General features: G+C 38.0%; 1 protein-coding gene across 4 annotated transcripts in view; it reads right to left on the reverse strand.

Moving 5' to 3' along the window:
* Positions 1-825: 825 nt before the first annotated feature.
* The window catches only part of DCC (DCC netrin 1 receptor), a 994,271-nt gene continuing 979,167 nt past the window's right edge, over positions 826-15,929 (reverse strand). For all 4 annotated transcript variants that reach the window (XM_075932654.1, XM_075932653.1, XM_075932652.1 and 1 more), the window contains exons 28-29: positions 10,251-10,393; positions 826-7,114 (exon numbers count right to left, since the gene is read on the reverse strand). In XM_075932654.1, coding sequence (XP_075788769.1) covers positions 7,025-7,114; positions 10,251-10,393 — 233 coding nt within the window. In that variant the 3' untranslated portion in view covers positions 826-7,024. The remainder of the gene's footprint in view (positions 7,115-10,250; positions 10,394-15,929) is intronic.

The following is a 15,929-nucleotide window of genomic DNA, read 5'->3' on the forward strand; positions in this document are numbered from 1 at the left end:
GGTTTAGAAAATGTGATCTAAGTTCTACCTTAAATGCTCCTCTCTTTCCCTAGATCTCAATCCTGTAAAATCTTGTACACAAGCTTAATTATAAGCACCAGTCGCTAGGTTGAGGTCAATAGGATTCTCCATATGCTTAAAGTGAAGCAAGTATGCCCCTGGATCAGGGCATAATTTTCAAATAGTTCTTGAGTGTTATTTACCCCTTCCCACCCATCCTTTCTCCTCCTCACCAAGCTAAATTATCTATTCTGATCTAGGTTGTGCAATCTTTACTTATAGTGGTGAATGATTGCTCCTAGGAGGAGCTCAAAGGACTTCTTGGGTGAGTAAGTGCTTGTCAGTGTAATCAGGAGCTGTACAGTCAGCCAATTGCCCCCTTTAATCTTTTTTCATAAATCAACCTCTAGCTTCCTAATTCATTTTTGTGGCTCACTGTGAATTCAGCTAGATAAACCTTACAGGTTGTTTATCTTCACTGTGTTGTGACAAATGGAAATCCTCATGCACAAAGCTAGTGAATTCTTTGTTTTCACTTAAGGTCACTGAGGGTACATCTACACTACAGAGGAAGATCGAAGCTATGGCTGTTGATCTTCCAGGGTTTGAATTAGTGGAGTAAGGGAAGTGTTCTTCCTTCAATTTCCCATAGTGTGGACAGCACCAAAAGTTGAGTTAAGGTACTTCGACTTCAGCTATGCAGTTAGTGTAGCTGAAGTCGCATAGCTTAATTCGACTTTGTCCGGCAGTGTAGACATACCCTCAGTGCAAATTTAAAAAATGCCTGACCTTAGTACACATACCAGACAGCAGGGCTTTTGTATCAAAACTTTATTTATTAAACAAAAAATGCACCATTGGAATAACATTTCTATAAAAAATGAATATGAGACTGTTCTACAGTGCATTACAAAACCCCCTTTTTCTTCATGTAGTAGTATACAAGATTGTGTGTAGAAACAGTCATTTATTTTTAAATTGTAAGCAAGTTTCCTTTCGCATAGAACAAGATTTACACTTAAATATTGCAATCACTAGTCTAATTTGGTTAACAATGCTAGAATTTGACAATTTAAAGAAACTGTTCATCGTCTCAAAATGCCATTTTTAGGCCTTTTGTAACAACAAGATTTTTTTTAAACTAAGGCTAGTTAAAGCTGTAGTGTAACCCTTTTCTACCACATTAAGATATCACTAGTAGGCTAAGAATTCATTTGAATTACCTTGCAAAGCCCTTTAAATGAAGAGATATTACTGTTTTCTTCAATGTTGTAATAATTAACAACTACTGTCAGTGTTTCACAGTAGCCATCTTTTGTGAGAACTCAAGTGGCAGATGCTAGTGAATATTTAGCAAGATAGCCAGTTATTCTTGAGTATTTTTACACTTAGGAATGAATAATAGAGTTTCAAAGCATAGCACACTGAGATATGGGACACCACAGCTTTAATAGCCAGCTCTAGGGTTCCAACCAAATCTCCCTTTTATCATAAATTATCCAAAAGAAAACACTCTAAATAATAAATTAAATATTACTTATAAAAAGTTCACCCTTCCCCTCCCCCCAGCCCTCCCATCCTACACATGGTGACAATTCACAAATGTAGGAACTGCCAGGTATATTTTACAATAATAAAAACAGCAGTTTTTCCTTCTTCTACCTACATTGCTTTCTTCCACTTCAAAATACATGTACAGCATACAGTGAGAGACATTGGTCTGTGCCACTTAAAAAAAAGTCAGAATGACGATGCTTAAAATGCAGTCTGCTGAGATCTGAAAAGAGGGACTCAGCAAATTCAATTTGAAATCAGACAGGACACATGCTGGCCAAAAGAGAGACAAGCCAAACAGATAAGAAAAATAATCTCTGATCACTTTCAGTAGTTTGTGGTTTTGCTAATAAGCAACTTCCTTCATTCAGTTTCCAGTGCTTCATGATTTTCTAAGGTATCACAACTTTGTTCTCAACTATGTTACTCTAATTTTGTTGATTCAATTATTTTGATTGCAGTGGGGCTACATTAGTGTATAATTGGAGTAACACCATGGAAAATCAGGCTTCAGAATAATATTTCATTTAAGAGAGGACATTTTAATAATGCAATGTAAAAATCATCAACTCCCACAAAATTTGATGACCCTGTTCCTATTCATCGCATGCTGAGCAGGATAAGGCCTTTTATCAACACAATAGTTCACAAAAACAATCAAGATGTCGGTTTAGTAAATTACGATTTTGTTCTTCATGTTAAAAATTCTTAGGGCAAATTTAAATGTACGAATAACGTGACCGTCATATTTCTTCCATTTAAGTTAATGGAGCTTTTATTTCAGTGGAATCAGAATGGTACTATTTATGTTTGTGATCTATTTATATATTAGTGGGTTTTCTTGTTAAAAAATACAAAGTTATAAGACTAACCTGGGAATTGTATTCACAACTAGGGGTGGGCTAACTGGTTTGGAAAAAAAGTAACAAGCCTGGAATTATTGGAAACATTATTTTGAAACTCCAAAAAAGGTAAGCTAGGCCCTGATTTTGCAGACTGAGTCACCTGTGTGGTTCCCTGTACTCATATAGAGCTGCAAAGAGTTCAGTTTGCAATGCTTCTGCAATTCATGACTTCTTCAGGTCAGGAAGAAGAAATTTCCAAATATCATGGTTTGAGGCAACTTTTGCATTATTATCCAGTCTAGCCCATGAAGCAATGAGATCACATGGGAGTACACAAGTTCTTCTGTTAGTTTATTAACAAAAAAGGTAAAAGATGATAGACAGGTTGCTAAATGTTTGGATATTTTCATGAACTGAGCCTTTAAAAAAAATAGCCAACAACCACCAGATTAATTTTAACAGCTAAGTTCTCAAGCTAAAGGCCTCTTAAACAATGAAGTTCCTGGAAAAACTTAAAAAAACAACAAATAATCTACCACCATCTTAAAGACTAACAAAAATGTAGATGTTATCATGAGCTTTCGTGGGCACAACCCACTTCTTCAGATGAATGGAGTTATTAAAAGTTCAGTTTTGAAAGAAATAGGGGGTTGGGAGTGCCCAGGCAAGTTAAAACGTTGCCTTCGAAACTGGACCTTTAATAACTCCATTCATCTGAAGAAGTGGGTTGCACCCACGAAAGCTCATGACACCATCTACATGTTTTGTTAGTCTTTAAGGTGCTGCAAGACTATTTGTTGGTTTTTAAGTTTTTCCAGGTATAGACTAACTCAGCTACTCCTCTGAAGCTTTTGAACAATGAATTTCCTGGCAGAATTCCACATCCGAGGTTTGCTCTGAAAAAAATATGCAGATGTAGAATTCTTAACTGCAAGCTCTTATCTGCTACCTGCAATGGCAGCAGTGTTCCTTGTAAGTGGTGTGCTTGCGGCCATCTGAGAGAGAGTCAAATGCTGCCTAGCTGACTAGCAGAGCACCCACAGCCACCTACAGCTGGCAGCATGTTTTTCTACTGGTGGTGCACATCCACACATGCCTTCGTGCACATAACAAAATTTGTTCCATGCATGGATGGAAAAAATTAGCATGAACACTGAATAGCAGCCCAGAAAAGCATTCAGAGGCATGATTAGCTAGTTACTTTCCATGGCAATATCAGCTTTTTAAATTCATTACAAGTTGTTTTATCTTTCTTTACATTTATGAGGGTTTTTGCAGCAGAGGATGATTCAGTCTCAATAATTTTTCATTTTAACTATTCTGGAAGTTTGGGAATCAGTCAAAACTATAAGCCATTTTAGAGCTGAATTAGCTGCAAATGCAAAAATGCCTTTGAAGGTTTTGTGCTGTTACATTCATATGAGTCTCACACGCTTAGATATTTATGTAGAAGTTCAATATTTAATTTAAAGGACAACTAAACTGAAATATAAGTTAAGTAGCTATTTCTTTGACAATACTAGTCAAAGTTTCTGGACTTCCTCAGGTAAAGTTTCTGAAAGGCATTATTGGTCCAGGGATCCTTCATTTTCCTGTATACCCAAATTAATTTAATTTTGCTTGACATAACCCACAGGACTACAGATTCTTCTTTATCTATCAAATGAAACTTTAACGCAGTCAGATTTAGGATTAAACCTATGTACTGTATAAACTCAAATGGCCAGAGGAACAAATGGAGGTAATCTACCAATGTTTGTAGCTTAGTACTGCTCCAGAATATTTAGAAAACGGATAAAGTAAAAATTAATCAAAACACTCACTCACTTTTTACGTGAAATATGTATTCAGTAGGTACAGTTTTACTTTTCCTAGTAAATGTTAAACTTAATTTGCAGAAGAAGTCTCTTACTAATGAGAGTGATGTTTAGCATTTCTTGATATTAGCTAATAGCATGAGCTAGTCTTTTCCATAGTTTATATATAGGATAGAGATGCCAGAAATTTATTTTTAGCTCAGATTTTGTCCCCAGTTCAGCAAAATTGTACTGAATTGTATAAGACAACTTCACTTATGTAAAGTTAAACAGAAAAACTGATGCATATATTAGGACACAGCTATGACTGCAAGTGCCTACATATTAAGGATGACTGAATCACTGTGTAATATTTAAGAATCTCCTCTTTTTTGAAGACTCATGGGTATGTCAAATCAAACTTGATCTGAGTCATCTAAAAGGTCTGAAATTTTGCATTTCTTTTTCATTTCCAGTTTCTCTCTGAGTTTAGAAATGGAATTGCTGTAGAATCCATAAGAAAGGCTTGTGAGGAATCCAGATCAATTTTGCAGACTTACAAGGGCCTAATATTTAAAACAACAGGAGCTGTATTCACAAAATGAATATGATAATCAATGACATGGGACAGCTACACAGTAACTAATGTTCAGATAAGTATCTGAAAATTAGGATGCTTATCCAAACAAAATCCACTTGTTTAAATTTTTGAGGTTCACTCATCACATATTTTAGATAATTTTGTACAATGTATATATTTAGTTTTATATTAATGTTCTATTGATTAAAAGCCTCTCTTTAAAGTCCTATGAGTCAGATCCTTTTTTCTTACTACTTCTGTCTTACTCTAGGAAAAGGATAGTAGAATTTGGCCGTATGATCCAAAACTTTGCTAGTAAAAAAGAGAAGTTGCAGAACTTTCTTAGATGTTGCATTTAAACCTTACTTGTGGAAACAAGACTGTAAGTTGGGACAACATGGGATCTAATACCAGGACTATGAATTTGGTAGTCATTGTGACAAATGTACTTGCTTTGTTTTCAATGGAAGTTCTTGATAGAAATCTGACAGAGCATAAACATTCAATCTCTCACTGAGATACAACTTTCTTAATTCTTAGGAAATTTTGACTAAAAACTGAGCCAACTGAATAACAATGTATTTTTGTAAGAAACATTTTCACAAACACACTAGAGTTTCCAATGAAGCATTTGAGTTCCATCCTTCACATCTGATTTCCTCTCTAACACATGACTGCAGAAAATAATCTGAATTATTACTTTTGTTCTAGTGCCATTTTACTCAAAATATTTTATTCGGGGATTCAGATATAATTACTCACCTAATAAAAAGAACTATTAGGTTGTAAAGATCCCAACCCTTCCATGCTCTTTTAAAATTATGACCTACTCAAGCTTGAAATCAAAGGCAGAACTGAATGGAGTAATTCATCTGAAACTCTCTTATTGGGTTTTGTAGCCTCCTAACTGATAAATATGCAAATTAGTTCCCTTTTGGTGATTCAGCTGCATAAACAGGGATTAACTCTGAATGCAGTTGAAAATTCAGCAATAAAAAGTATTCACAAAATAATTTAGTCAATTCAAACACTTATAGTTATCAATAAACATTGTAATATGAAGTTAGACTTCTAGAAGAGAGGGAAAACACTGAATGGGTTCCACTAAGGACACTGCTATGGACTGATGCTAAATTATAGTAGAATGTTTCCCTCCGCCCCCATGTTTGAACAAGGAATAGCCTACTGCAATCAAGCTCCTGTAATTTGTTTACCAATTATGCATCACAGTTCCTTAGTTCATTTTCATTTTCTTGGGTTTGTTGCTTGTCTGTAAAAACTGCGCTGTGTCCATCTCTGCTAATGGATAGGTCTTATTTCCTCTGTGCCTGCCCTAGTGTTACTTTCCAATTTCTGCTGCCTCCATTGAGTTAAAGAGAAGTCCTTGGTGACTGTATCACAGAATTCATGGAACTGAGCAGTCTCAAACAGGAGGCAGAGGAGAAAAGGTGTGGGAGGAATATCAGCCCATTTTCCTCATTGCTGCTGCGAAAGATGGCCATGAAGGCGCTTTCAAATGTCATCACAGTGCAGTGTGGCACAAAGGCCACCCAGATTTAGAACTGTTCTATTCCAAGCTTAAGCACATAATTACTGTGTGTCAGAGAAGATTGCATATCATATCCTCTTTTTGTAAGTATATGGCAGCTGGCAGTGTGCCGCTAATGCAGATTTTCTATGTTCCCGTTTTCTGTAACCAACTATAAAATGGTAACTATGGGAGGATTTCCAAATACTTGCAAAAATGGGTGGATTTTACAGCAACATGGTTTGTGCAGGATAAGTTATTTGAAATTACAAAAGAAATGGGAATTATTTGTCTTGTTTTGTGCTGTTGATAACACTTGCAATCCTTTGGTGCTATGTCGTGATTATTTGTTATGCATCCTCTGGTATCAAAAAGCATATATTAAAAAAAGAATGAATTTCCACACTGACAAATGGTGTATGTTTAAAAAATGCATCTGAATGCAGCAAAATTAGATTTTCACACAAAACTACACACCTCTAAGTCAAATGTGAGATAATCATGACACCTCAAATATTACAAAGGCTAGCAGTTCAAAATGAGCAATCGAGTGGCATCAGTGAGGCCTCTGCAGTAGTAGTTTCACTTATTTGCAAGGGCCAAATTTTGTTGAATGAATGTCAGTGAATAAAGGTGGGTTGCGTATGTGTGTAGTGTATATGAAATACTTGTATGCTGCAACGTTCCTGGATAATATAAAGTATCGATTCATCAACAGTTGTTAGAAAGCTGAGCCTGTAATAGCATTAAGTTGCTTCATTAGCCCCTCCAGACTGGCCATTTGCTCACTCAGATCATCCTGTTCATACACCTGCAAAAAACCACAAATCAACAGTCAATGTGAGTCAATAACCAAAAGCCTACTCTACAGGACGCAGGTGCCAAGCAGGGACAAAACCACTTGAAGCAAAGCATTAAAACACTTGTTCTCAGATTCATTACTTTTCTCAACTGAGACCCAATCACCTCCCTTCCCCCCTTCCAGTGCCATCAGCAATCTCCTCTCCTTTATATTTAATTGGTGAACTTGAGGATCAAACTCTATGATGCGGCCTAGAATACAAGTTTATGCCTGCCCGATGACAATGCTGCTTGCAATATTCCAAATCCTGGATTATTCCAGAGTGGACTGACTGAATGGATGGGAATACAGCCATGATGCACTGGAATTTAGTACAGAGACTGCTCCAAGGAGTCATAATGAAAGGCTTGATTCTGCCAGGAGCTGAGCGCTCTCAACTCCCAGGCTGCGTCTAGATTGGCATGATTTTGCTCAAATACTTTTAACGGAAAAGTTTTTCTGTTAAAAGTATTTGTGCAAGAGAACATCTATCCTGGCATGTGCCTTTACGCAAAAGATTTGCTTTTGTGCAAAAGCATCCATGCCAGTGTAGATGCTCTCCTGCACAAGAAAGCTCTGATGGCCATTTTAGCCATTGGGCTTTCTTGTGCAAGAAATTAACATTGCTGTCTACACCGGCCCTCTTGTGCAATCCCTGAGTGGGAGCGTCAGAGTATTTGTGCAAGAACCACTGATTTTGTACATTACAAATACTTGTGGCCAGTGTAGACAGGTGGCAAGATCATGCCAGTCTAGACGCAGCCCCACTGTAGTTAGTGAGCCTTAACTCTTATCATTGCAGTTAATGGGATCTGCAGGCAGCAGTGCCTTGCAGGAATTGTTCACTACCTCAGCAGGATTAGGGTTTGTGACAGAAGTGGGAGGTGGGTGTAGAGAGGACAGCCAACTGAGTACCTGTGATGACCAGCAACTGTATCTATAAGTAGGAACCACTGACCTCAAAAGTTATTGAGAAAGAGTAAAATGAATGATTTTCTGCTTTTGACTCACTGAGAGTGAACTCAAACACTAGTTATTTATGGGGACTTTTCAAAGTAAATGATTTGAAAGCTCTGTGGGATACCTGAAGCCTACAGGTCTGGACGGAGTTAAGAATCCAATACCATAATCGCACCTCTGAAGAAATAAACTTAAATAACTCCCACAGTCTACACTCTCCCGCCCCCAAAACTTTATCTGCCTAAAGAGCCTATTAACTCCTGTGCCATTATTTCCTGTAAGTGCTCCCACACTTGCTGAGTCTGAAAAATGTCCCTCTTGGGAAATAAATTGTGCTGCTGTTATAAGATATTTAGAGCTGAAATTGCATTTCATGTTACCAAATGTTCTGTGCTAAATTGCTCTGTATGTTGGTAATTTTACCAAAGAAGTCATTTTCATGTATTTGCCCCCAATACAAGACTCCATGCCTCTTATCTCTTCTAGGTGGTAGAGCCAGTAGGATTTGGGAGAAGTTCAAAGAACTAGTAAGTCTGCAGTAATCCACAGGACTGCTCTGTGACCACCTTGCTCAGTAATGGATTTTACGCACTGGCACGCTGGCTCAGTGCTACACTTCATTCCAAGTACTATTTGTTTCAGTCTCATTATTGCTGTAGAGCTAGACTCTGAAAGTGAAAGTCCAAGTGATTGTGAGAATCAGCGGGATAAATCCACAGCAAGGGGAGTAAATGCTACTTTGAAAAGTCACTTTTTTAGTTTGTCGGGGATATTTATCTATCTTATCTGCTTTGGAATGAGCTTTGAGATCTGTTGATAAATGTTCTATGATATGAGTTCTGCAACTAGATCTGCAGTTAGAAGAGTGAGTGCTGTGCATTATTATTCCCATTACAAAATGCCACTGGTAGCATAAACCTCACTAGGGGGGAAAAAAGCCTTCTGTGTTAGGAAAGGGTCAAGTAACGAAAACCACACTTTGACTACCTTTACTCTAATATAATGTGAGAAGAATTCTCTCATAGCAACACAACATTGCTTATGATACTAACAACAATAAAAGGACACAGCATTTAACTGTCCTATATTTGTATGGGCAGCAGACCAAAAACCCACTATATGCATGTCAAAAACAGATTTGTTGCTTTTTCCCATCCCCGAGGTTGCAAACATAAGAGGATTAGGTAACAAGATGCCAGATGAACCTGCTTCATGATGCACATAGTAAGCCACTCTCACAGTCAAGAAAATTAAAACATTGTATAGAACAATCTGCCTCCCTTATTTTGTTTCTTCTTTTTCTTTTGCTTTCCCTGCACCTTTTCTATGATACTGTATCTAAGACTCTTAATAGAAGTTAATGGGATTGTTCTAAATTTCCTATAAATATTTTCCCTCAGATCCTCTCTCTTCATCTTGCCTATCCCTTTCACATTATTTTTTCTCTCCATTGTCTGGTATCTCTTCATGTCTTCAGTATCTTCATTGTCTGTATATAAAAAAGTTTTTCCTGCCAGACAACAGAAGTTCCTGGTGGACAACAGAATGATATCATCACGTCATCATCATCAAAAGGCAAAGCAAAAACAGCCAGAAAGTGTGGGGTCAGTGAGCAGAGGGCACAGCCCCCTAGTTACTTTATAATGTTTTATTCCTTAACTTATTTTTTCCTGACATCGGTTTTCTCATTCACTCTCTCGCATCAGTACCTTGTTCCTTCTGGATCTCATGCTTGACAACTAGAATTGTTTTGGTCTTTCAACCAGTACAAAAGAGACCATGTAGTCTCAGAGGGGTAGCCATGTTAGTCCATATTTGCAAAACTAACAAGGCCTCCAGTGACATGTTAGAGACTCACAGCCACAGGACTCCTTGTTTTTTTAATATGAAGTATAGGTACAACAGGTTATTTGTCCATCTGTATCAGACCCAGACCCAGATTTAAAGACTGCTGAAATCAATGGAAATCACTTTAGCAGACTTTGGATTGGACCTGTTGTTCCCTAATTGCTATTCACGGGCATATGCATCACATAGGCAGAAATTAAGCTGTTTAACTAAAATGATTGCACAGAGTATGCTCCGGCCCTTCATTTAAAGGTAATATTATTTGTGACAAGACTCTTTTTGTTAAGATTCTTCTTACATTAGCTGGATCCTCTGTCTGTTTGTTGCTTTCTTCTGAAACTTCTGGGGCTGTTGGCACCGAGACTGGAAGCAGAGGGGATCGCGCTTTTCCCGCTAATCCAAGTGATGCTGTTTTCACCTGAGCCTTGGGAAGGTTAGGCCCTGAAAAAAGAAATAAGTCACAATAATAAGGTATGAATAATCTGTATAGGGGAACAATGAGGTTTAAGCCATCTATGCAAAATGCACTTGATATAACTGGTTAAAATTGGCTTTATATTTTCAACCCTAAATACAGATAATCTTTTCCAAATGTTCTTATGTTGCTTCTTCCTGAAGGGGCTCGAATTCCAGTTGGAACACTCTGGATGAAACTCTGCCAATTAGATTTCACTGTGAGCAAGCTCTAAATCCTATTGCTGCCACATTCAGAATGTCAAGTGTTTTGGAACATCTATGTCATTCAGATGGCAGCTGTTTTTGCCACGAGGCCAGACCACTGTGGGCTTGTCTCCCAAAAATAGGAGTTAAAATCATGCCCAGTCCTAACACTAAACTACAGTACACGGAGGTGGTGGGAGTAATGGTTGCTGCAGTGTTCACACTGCCTGTCATCTAATGAGACATTATAATGAGGCTCCCAGTGGTTGTTCTGGTGGAAATTAAAGATCCTCTGTCATGTTTTATCTTTTAAAACAACATGTAATAAAACTACCGTCCTGGCCAATGTATCATCTCTAACTACTCATGGCTATGTGTAAGCTATTGCTGATCACATAATGCAATGAGTATATGACTGATTTTAAAGACACTGGGATAGTATGAAAAGGTAAGGTGCTATAGCAAACAAAACACACAGTATTAATTAAAGAAAATGTGCACATATAAAAAACCCATGCTATTAGAGGTGAAGTTTTTAAAGGAGCAAGCATCAGCCTAACTCTGCTCCCACTGATGCAGGGCCAGCCCACAACATTTTGGCACCTGAGGTGGGGAGCTCAAATGAGACCCCCCCATGCCCTCTCACTTGGGCCAAAACTATGAAAGGTCTCAATTCTGCCTTCTTCTTATTCTACTCCTCTCATGGTACTGCTCTGCTACCTCAATATGCACCAGCAGCAGACACAATTTTCCACACTCTGGGTCCTACTGGCACCCCCCCACACAGTCTGGCTCCTGAGGCAGCTGCCTCAGTTTGCCTCATGGGAAGACCAGCCCTGAACTGATGTCACTAATGTGTAAACCCAACTCAATCCCCTGCATCTTTGAATATCCCTTAATCTGAATCTATTCCACCTTGCCTCTATGAACACTTAACCACTGCAAGGCATGTTTGTGCTCTACAGTAAATTTTAGGTTGAGATGCCCAGGTCACTAGCATTCTCCAGCTTGAAATTTTTCTTGGGGTGTGTCTAGACTACATGCCTCCTTCGACAGAGGCATGTAGATTAGCCAGATCGGAAGAGGGAAATGAAGCCGCGATTAAAATAATCGCGGCTTCATTTAAATTTAAATGGCTGCCCCGATCTGCCGATCAGCTGTTTGTCGGCAGATCGGGGCAGTCTGGACGCGACGCGCCGACAAAGAAGCCTTTCTTCATCGGCACAGGTAAACCTGGTTTCACGAGGCTTACCTGTGCCGATGAAGAAAGGCTTCTTTGTCGGCGCGTCGCGTCCAGACTGCCCCGATCTGCCGACAAACAGCTGATCGGCAGATCGGGGCAGCCATTTAAATTTAAATGAAGTCGCGATTATTTTAATCGCAGCTTCATTTCCCTCTTCCGATCTGGCTAATCTACATGCCTCCGTCGAAGGAGGCATGTAGTCTAGACACACCCTTGGAGAGTACACTGCTTGTTAGGGTTGTGGAATCTTTCTCAAACCTTGCTGCTATCAGTTATCAGAAGATCATTGCTAACACAGACGATCTCTTTCGGGACAATGCTCCATTTACTATACGGTGCAAGACTTTTTTTAATTCGGTTCATTTGTCTCTTCTGGGAATCAGGACTAAAACATACTTGAATGAATGAGCCTCCCCTCCTAATCACCCATGATGTTACTAGGAGCAAGTCCTTTCAGATTTCTGTGCTTTTGTTTACTCATTTTTAAATGGGTGTAATAATAATGGCCTACTTTATGTAAGTGTTTTATAAGTTAGATACGGTCTTGTAGTAAGCACCATCTCTGTAGTACATGAATCATAAAGTCTCAGGGGGGTTGCTGTGTTAGTCTTCAACTTAAAAAACAATGAGTAGTCCTGTGGCATCTTAGAGACTAACTCTATAAATATGTCTGTCTGTCTATCTAGAGACACAGAGAGAGTATCATGAGCTTTTGTGAGCAAAATCCTGTGAAGAAGTGCTTTTTGTCCACAAAAGCTCAAGATGCTATATCTATTTTTGTTAGTCTCTAAGGTGCCACAGGACTACTCATTGGTTTTTTTTCTGAGTCATGTTAGGCTTAATTAAAGAATGTTTGTAAAGTGCTGTAGGATCCTTCTGTTAAAGATACTAGCATGTGGCATTATATAATATTGCTGATGCAAGGTGGCATTCTATAATATTTTCCATATCTATTACTACATCAGTTTGTTCTCCCTCCTCCATGTATAGATTAGCCATTAGGAACAAAGTCCCTTTACACCTTGTTCACCTTGTCAGATTGGATGGTAAGGGCACCCAGTCTGGTACCCTGCCCTGATAGTGGCCCATGTGTGATGCTTCAGGTGAAAATGAACACCCATCCAGGACAAATAATACATCAATGGTATAATCTTCCCATTGGCTCTGGTGGAAAATATCTGATTGCCCCCATCTTAAGCAAATATCAGTTTTGGTCATGTAAATTAGACAGCCTCAGTTTAAACCCAGACTGTCCATGCTAAATTATAGGGTTTAACTTTAATCATTCATTGCTTTTGTTCTTCCCCAACAGGTTCCAACCTAATGCTTTCAGTCATTGTAGATCATTAATAGATCATGAATAATAATTCTTTGGGGGCCATCAGTGATACCACCAAGAGGAATAACTCTTCCATGGTAGGGAAAGCAACTGCTTCAGATGGAGAAGAGGAAGTTATCCCATGCTCCCAATAAAAGATTGTTGTCATGACAGTTTTATGTATTTTTTACAGCTCTAGTGAGTAGCCAGGAGACAAAAACTGCAGATTAATTTTCCTACATTTCAAAGAAATGTTTTTTTACATTTTTAATTACATTACAATATGTATAAAAGAGATAAAACATTCACGATCTGCAGCAGAGAAAAAACAACAGAGCAAAGAGAGAATGAAATCCCCCATGCAGTCCCCCTCAGCACATTAGTTGTAAGTAATTTCCAATAAAGAATTATAAAAAAAGAAGACTAAAAGGAAGAGGCCCATGTTTGTACATTCCCTGAGTGTCAATATCTTTGATAATACAAGTTTAACTGAAACAACGAAAAAGGAAAGTCAATAGTGACTAGAAACAATATCTAAAAAAGATACAAACCCTTTGCAAGCTCCAGTTTAGTAGCTAAAGAGTTCTTTCACTGCTGGCATGCCAAACTTCCCAGTACGTCAAAGAAAGAAGAGATGCTAAAGCTATCCCCAAACAAATACAATCTTTTAAGTGATAGAAATTCAAATAATTTTTTTAAGAAAGAAAATTTGTTTCGCTTCCAATTATTCAGAAAAAAGCAATTTTCAAAGGGAAAGAAAACTTTTTTTTTTTTTTTGGCTGTTAAAAGATTTCTGCTGATGTTGAAGTGAATGCATATTCTCTCAGCTGCGTTAATGGAAGTATTCTTAAAATGTGTGTTTGACCAAGCAATATCTGGACTCTGGCTATGTCAACAAAATCCATTTGATATGATAAGACATCAGTATTTTTTGCAAGGGCTACAGAGAAAGAAGACAAAGACCTCCAGATAAAATGAGAAATCCTCACCCAAAGGAAAACATTATGAATCAGATTTTTGGTAGATATCCATGGGTATGTATCCATGTTGATATAGATTGAGTTATGTCCATTTACATCAGGTGAGGATCTGGCTCTATATTATTAATGTCCTTTAGTTTGTAGTTTCAAGATGCATTTAGTAGTATGTGTAGTTTATATGATGCAGAGGGAGTGAAGACCAGAACTGTCTAAGAAGCTTGTATGACCCAAACCCACAATAAAGGGGGCTTTTCACCAGGTGTGAATTTTGCCAGTGGTTGTAGTGATTTATGTTTGGTTGTTTAGTGATCTACTATATGTGAAACAGTAGCATGGTTTCAGTCCAGTTCTGAAGGACAGGGGCCTCCGGTCGAGCAAAGCACTTCTGCCCATGCTGAATTTTAAGCACAGGACTAGTGACTTCGGTGTAACAGACATACATCCTTAAAGAACATTCTGAAATGCCTTGTTATATAAGGACATAGTTCTCCATACCACATATCATAGGGTATGCCTACACTAGCCCCCTAGTTTGAACTAGGGAGGCTAATGTAGGCATTCATAGTTGCAAAGGAAGCCCAGGATTTAAATATCCCGGGCTTTATTTGCATGTTCCCATCCATTTGCCATTTTGTAATTCCACTAGCCCGAAGTAACAAGGAGTCGAGAGGTCTAATTTGTTAGTCTTTAAAGTGCAACTGGACTCCTTGTTGTTTTGACTGCCTACTCCGACTTGCTTGACCTTCATGGATCTGGGGATATGTGAACCTTTTACATGGAGAGGAATGAGTTTAAGTAAACTACAGAAATATGCTGCCATAATATTCCTGCTGTAATGCATATTTGTACCTGTAAATCCCATGGTAAAAATCCTGTAACTCCTATGTAACTCATTATAGTAATTGGCTTTAAAAAGCTGATTTTCTGTTCAAAGACAGATGTTCCCTCCTGGATATTGTTAATGAAAAGCCAAAATGACAATTAGCATTTTGTTTCCCCTTCAGCTCACAAAAACAACAGGCAATTTCTAATGCTTGTAACTAAAATGATAACCAGAAAATGTTACTTAAGTAACCGTACATTTAAAGTTCCCCAGCAAATGTTTACAGACCATTGTCAAAAGAGATACCCACAACATAGAATTTCATTAATTGGACAGACAGTTAAGACACAAAGAATACTGAAAAGACTAAGCAGACCTCTCAATATAATACTCTGGACACAAGGTTGGGGTGGTAAGTGAACTAATTTATGTAAATGAATTACTAATATAATTAACAACCCTTTAATTTCTAATGCTTCTGAACCTAGCAGGAGTAGTAGAAGAAAAATAGGAACCATAGGCTCGTGAAGAGAAAAATGACAGGGCTCATCAGGTGTATTTTTCTAACTAGCCACAGCATGAATGTACTGTTTTAAAGTTGTATTTCTTACTAGGTTTATTAATTAAATACTTCTTTCGCTCATTAGTGATACAACATATGGCTTCTAGGTGCAAATATTCCAACTAGTGTCTTATTTTAGAAGGCTATGTTGAGCACATTATGTTACACTAATTTATATTTCAACAGCACTGCATATCGATGGGCAAACAAGTGTTCTGTAACATCATTATATGAAGATAACTGTAAATATGTTTCCTTGAGTAGACACCTAGAAACAATGACAATGGACACCAGGTAAGTTTTTGTAAGTTGTAAAGGCAATATATTAGGAACTTTATTGACACTGAGGTCAATAGCAAAATTCCAACTGACTTTTGTGGGGCTAGAATTT

This window comes from Pelodiscus sinensis, chromosome 6, assembly GCF_049634645.1.
Source record: "Pelodiscus sinensis isolate JC-2024 chromosome 6, ASM4963464v1, whole genome shotgun sequence".
Lineage (NCBI taxonomy): Eukaryota > Metazoa > Chordata > Testudines > Trionychidae > Pelodiscus > Pelodiscus sinensis.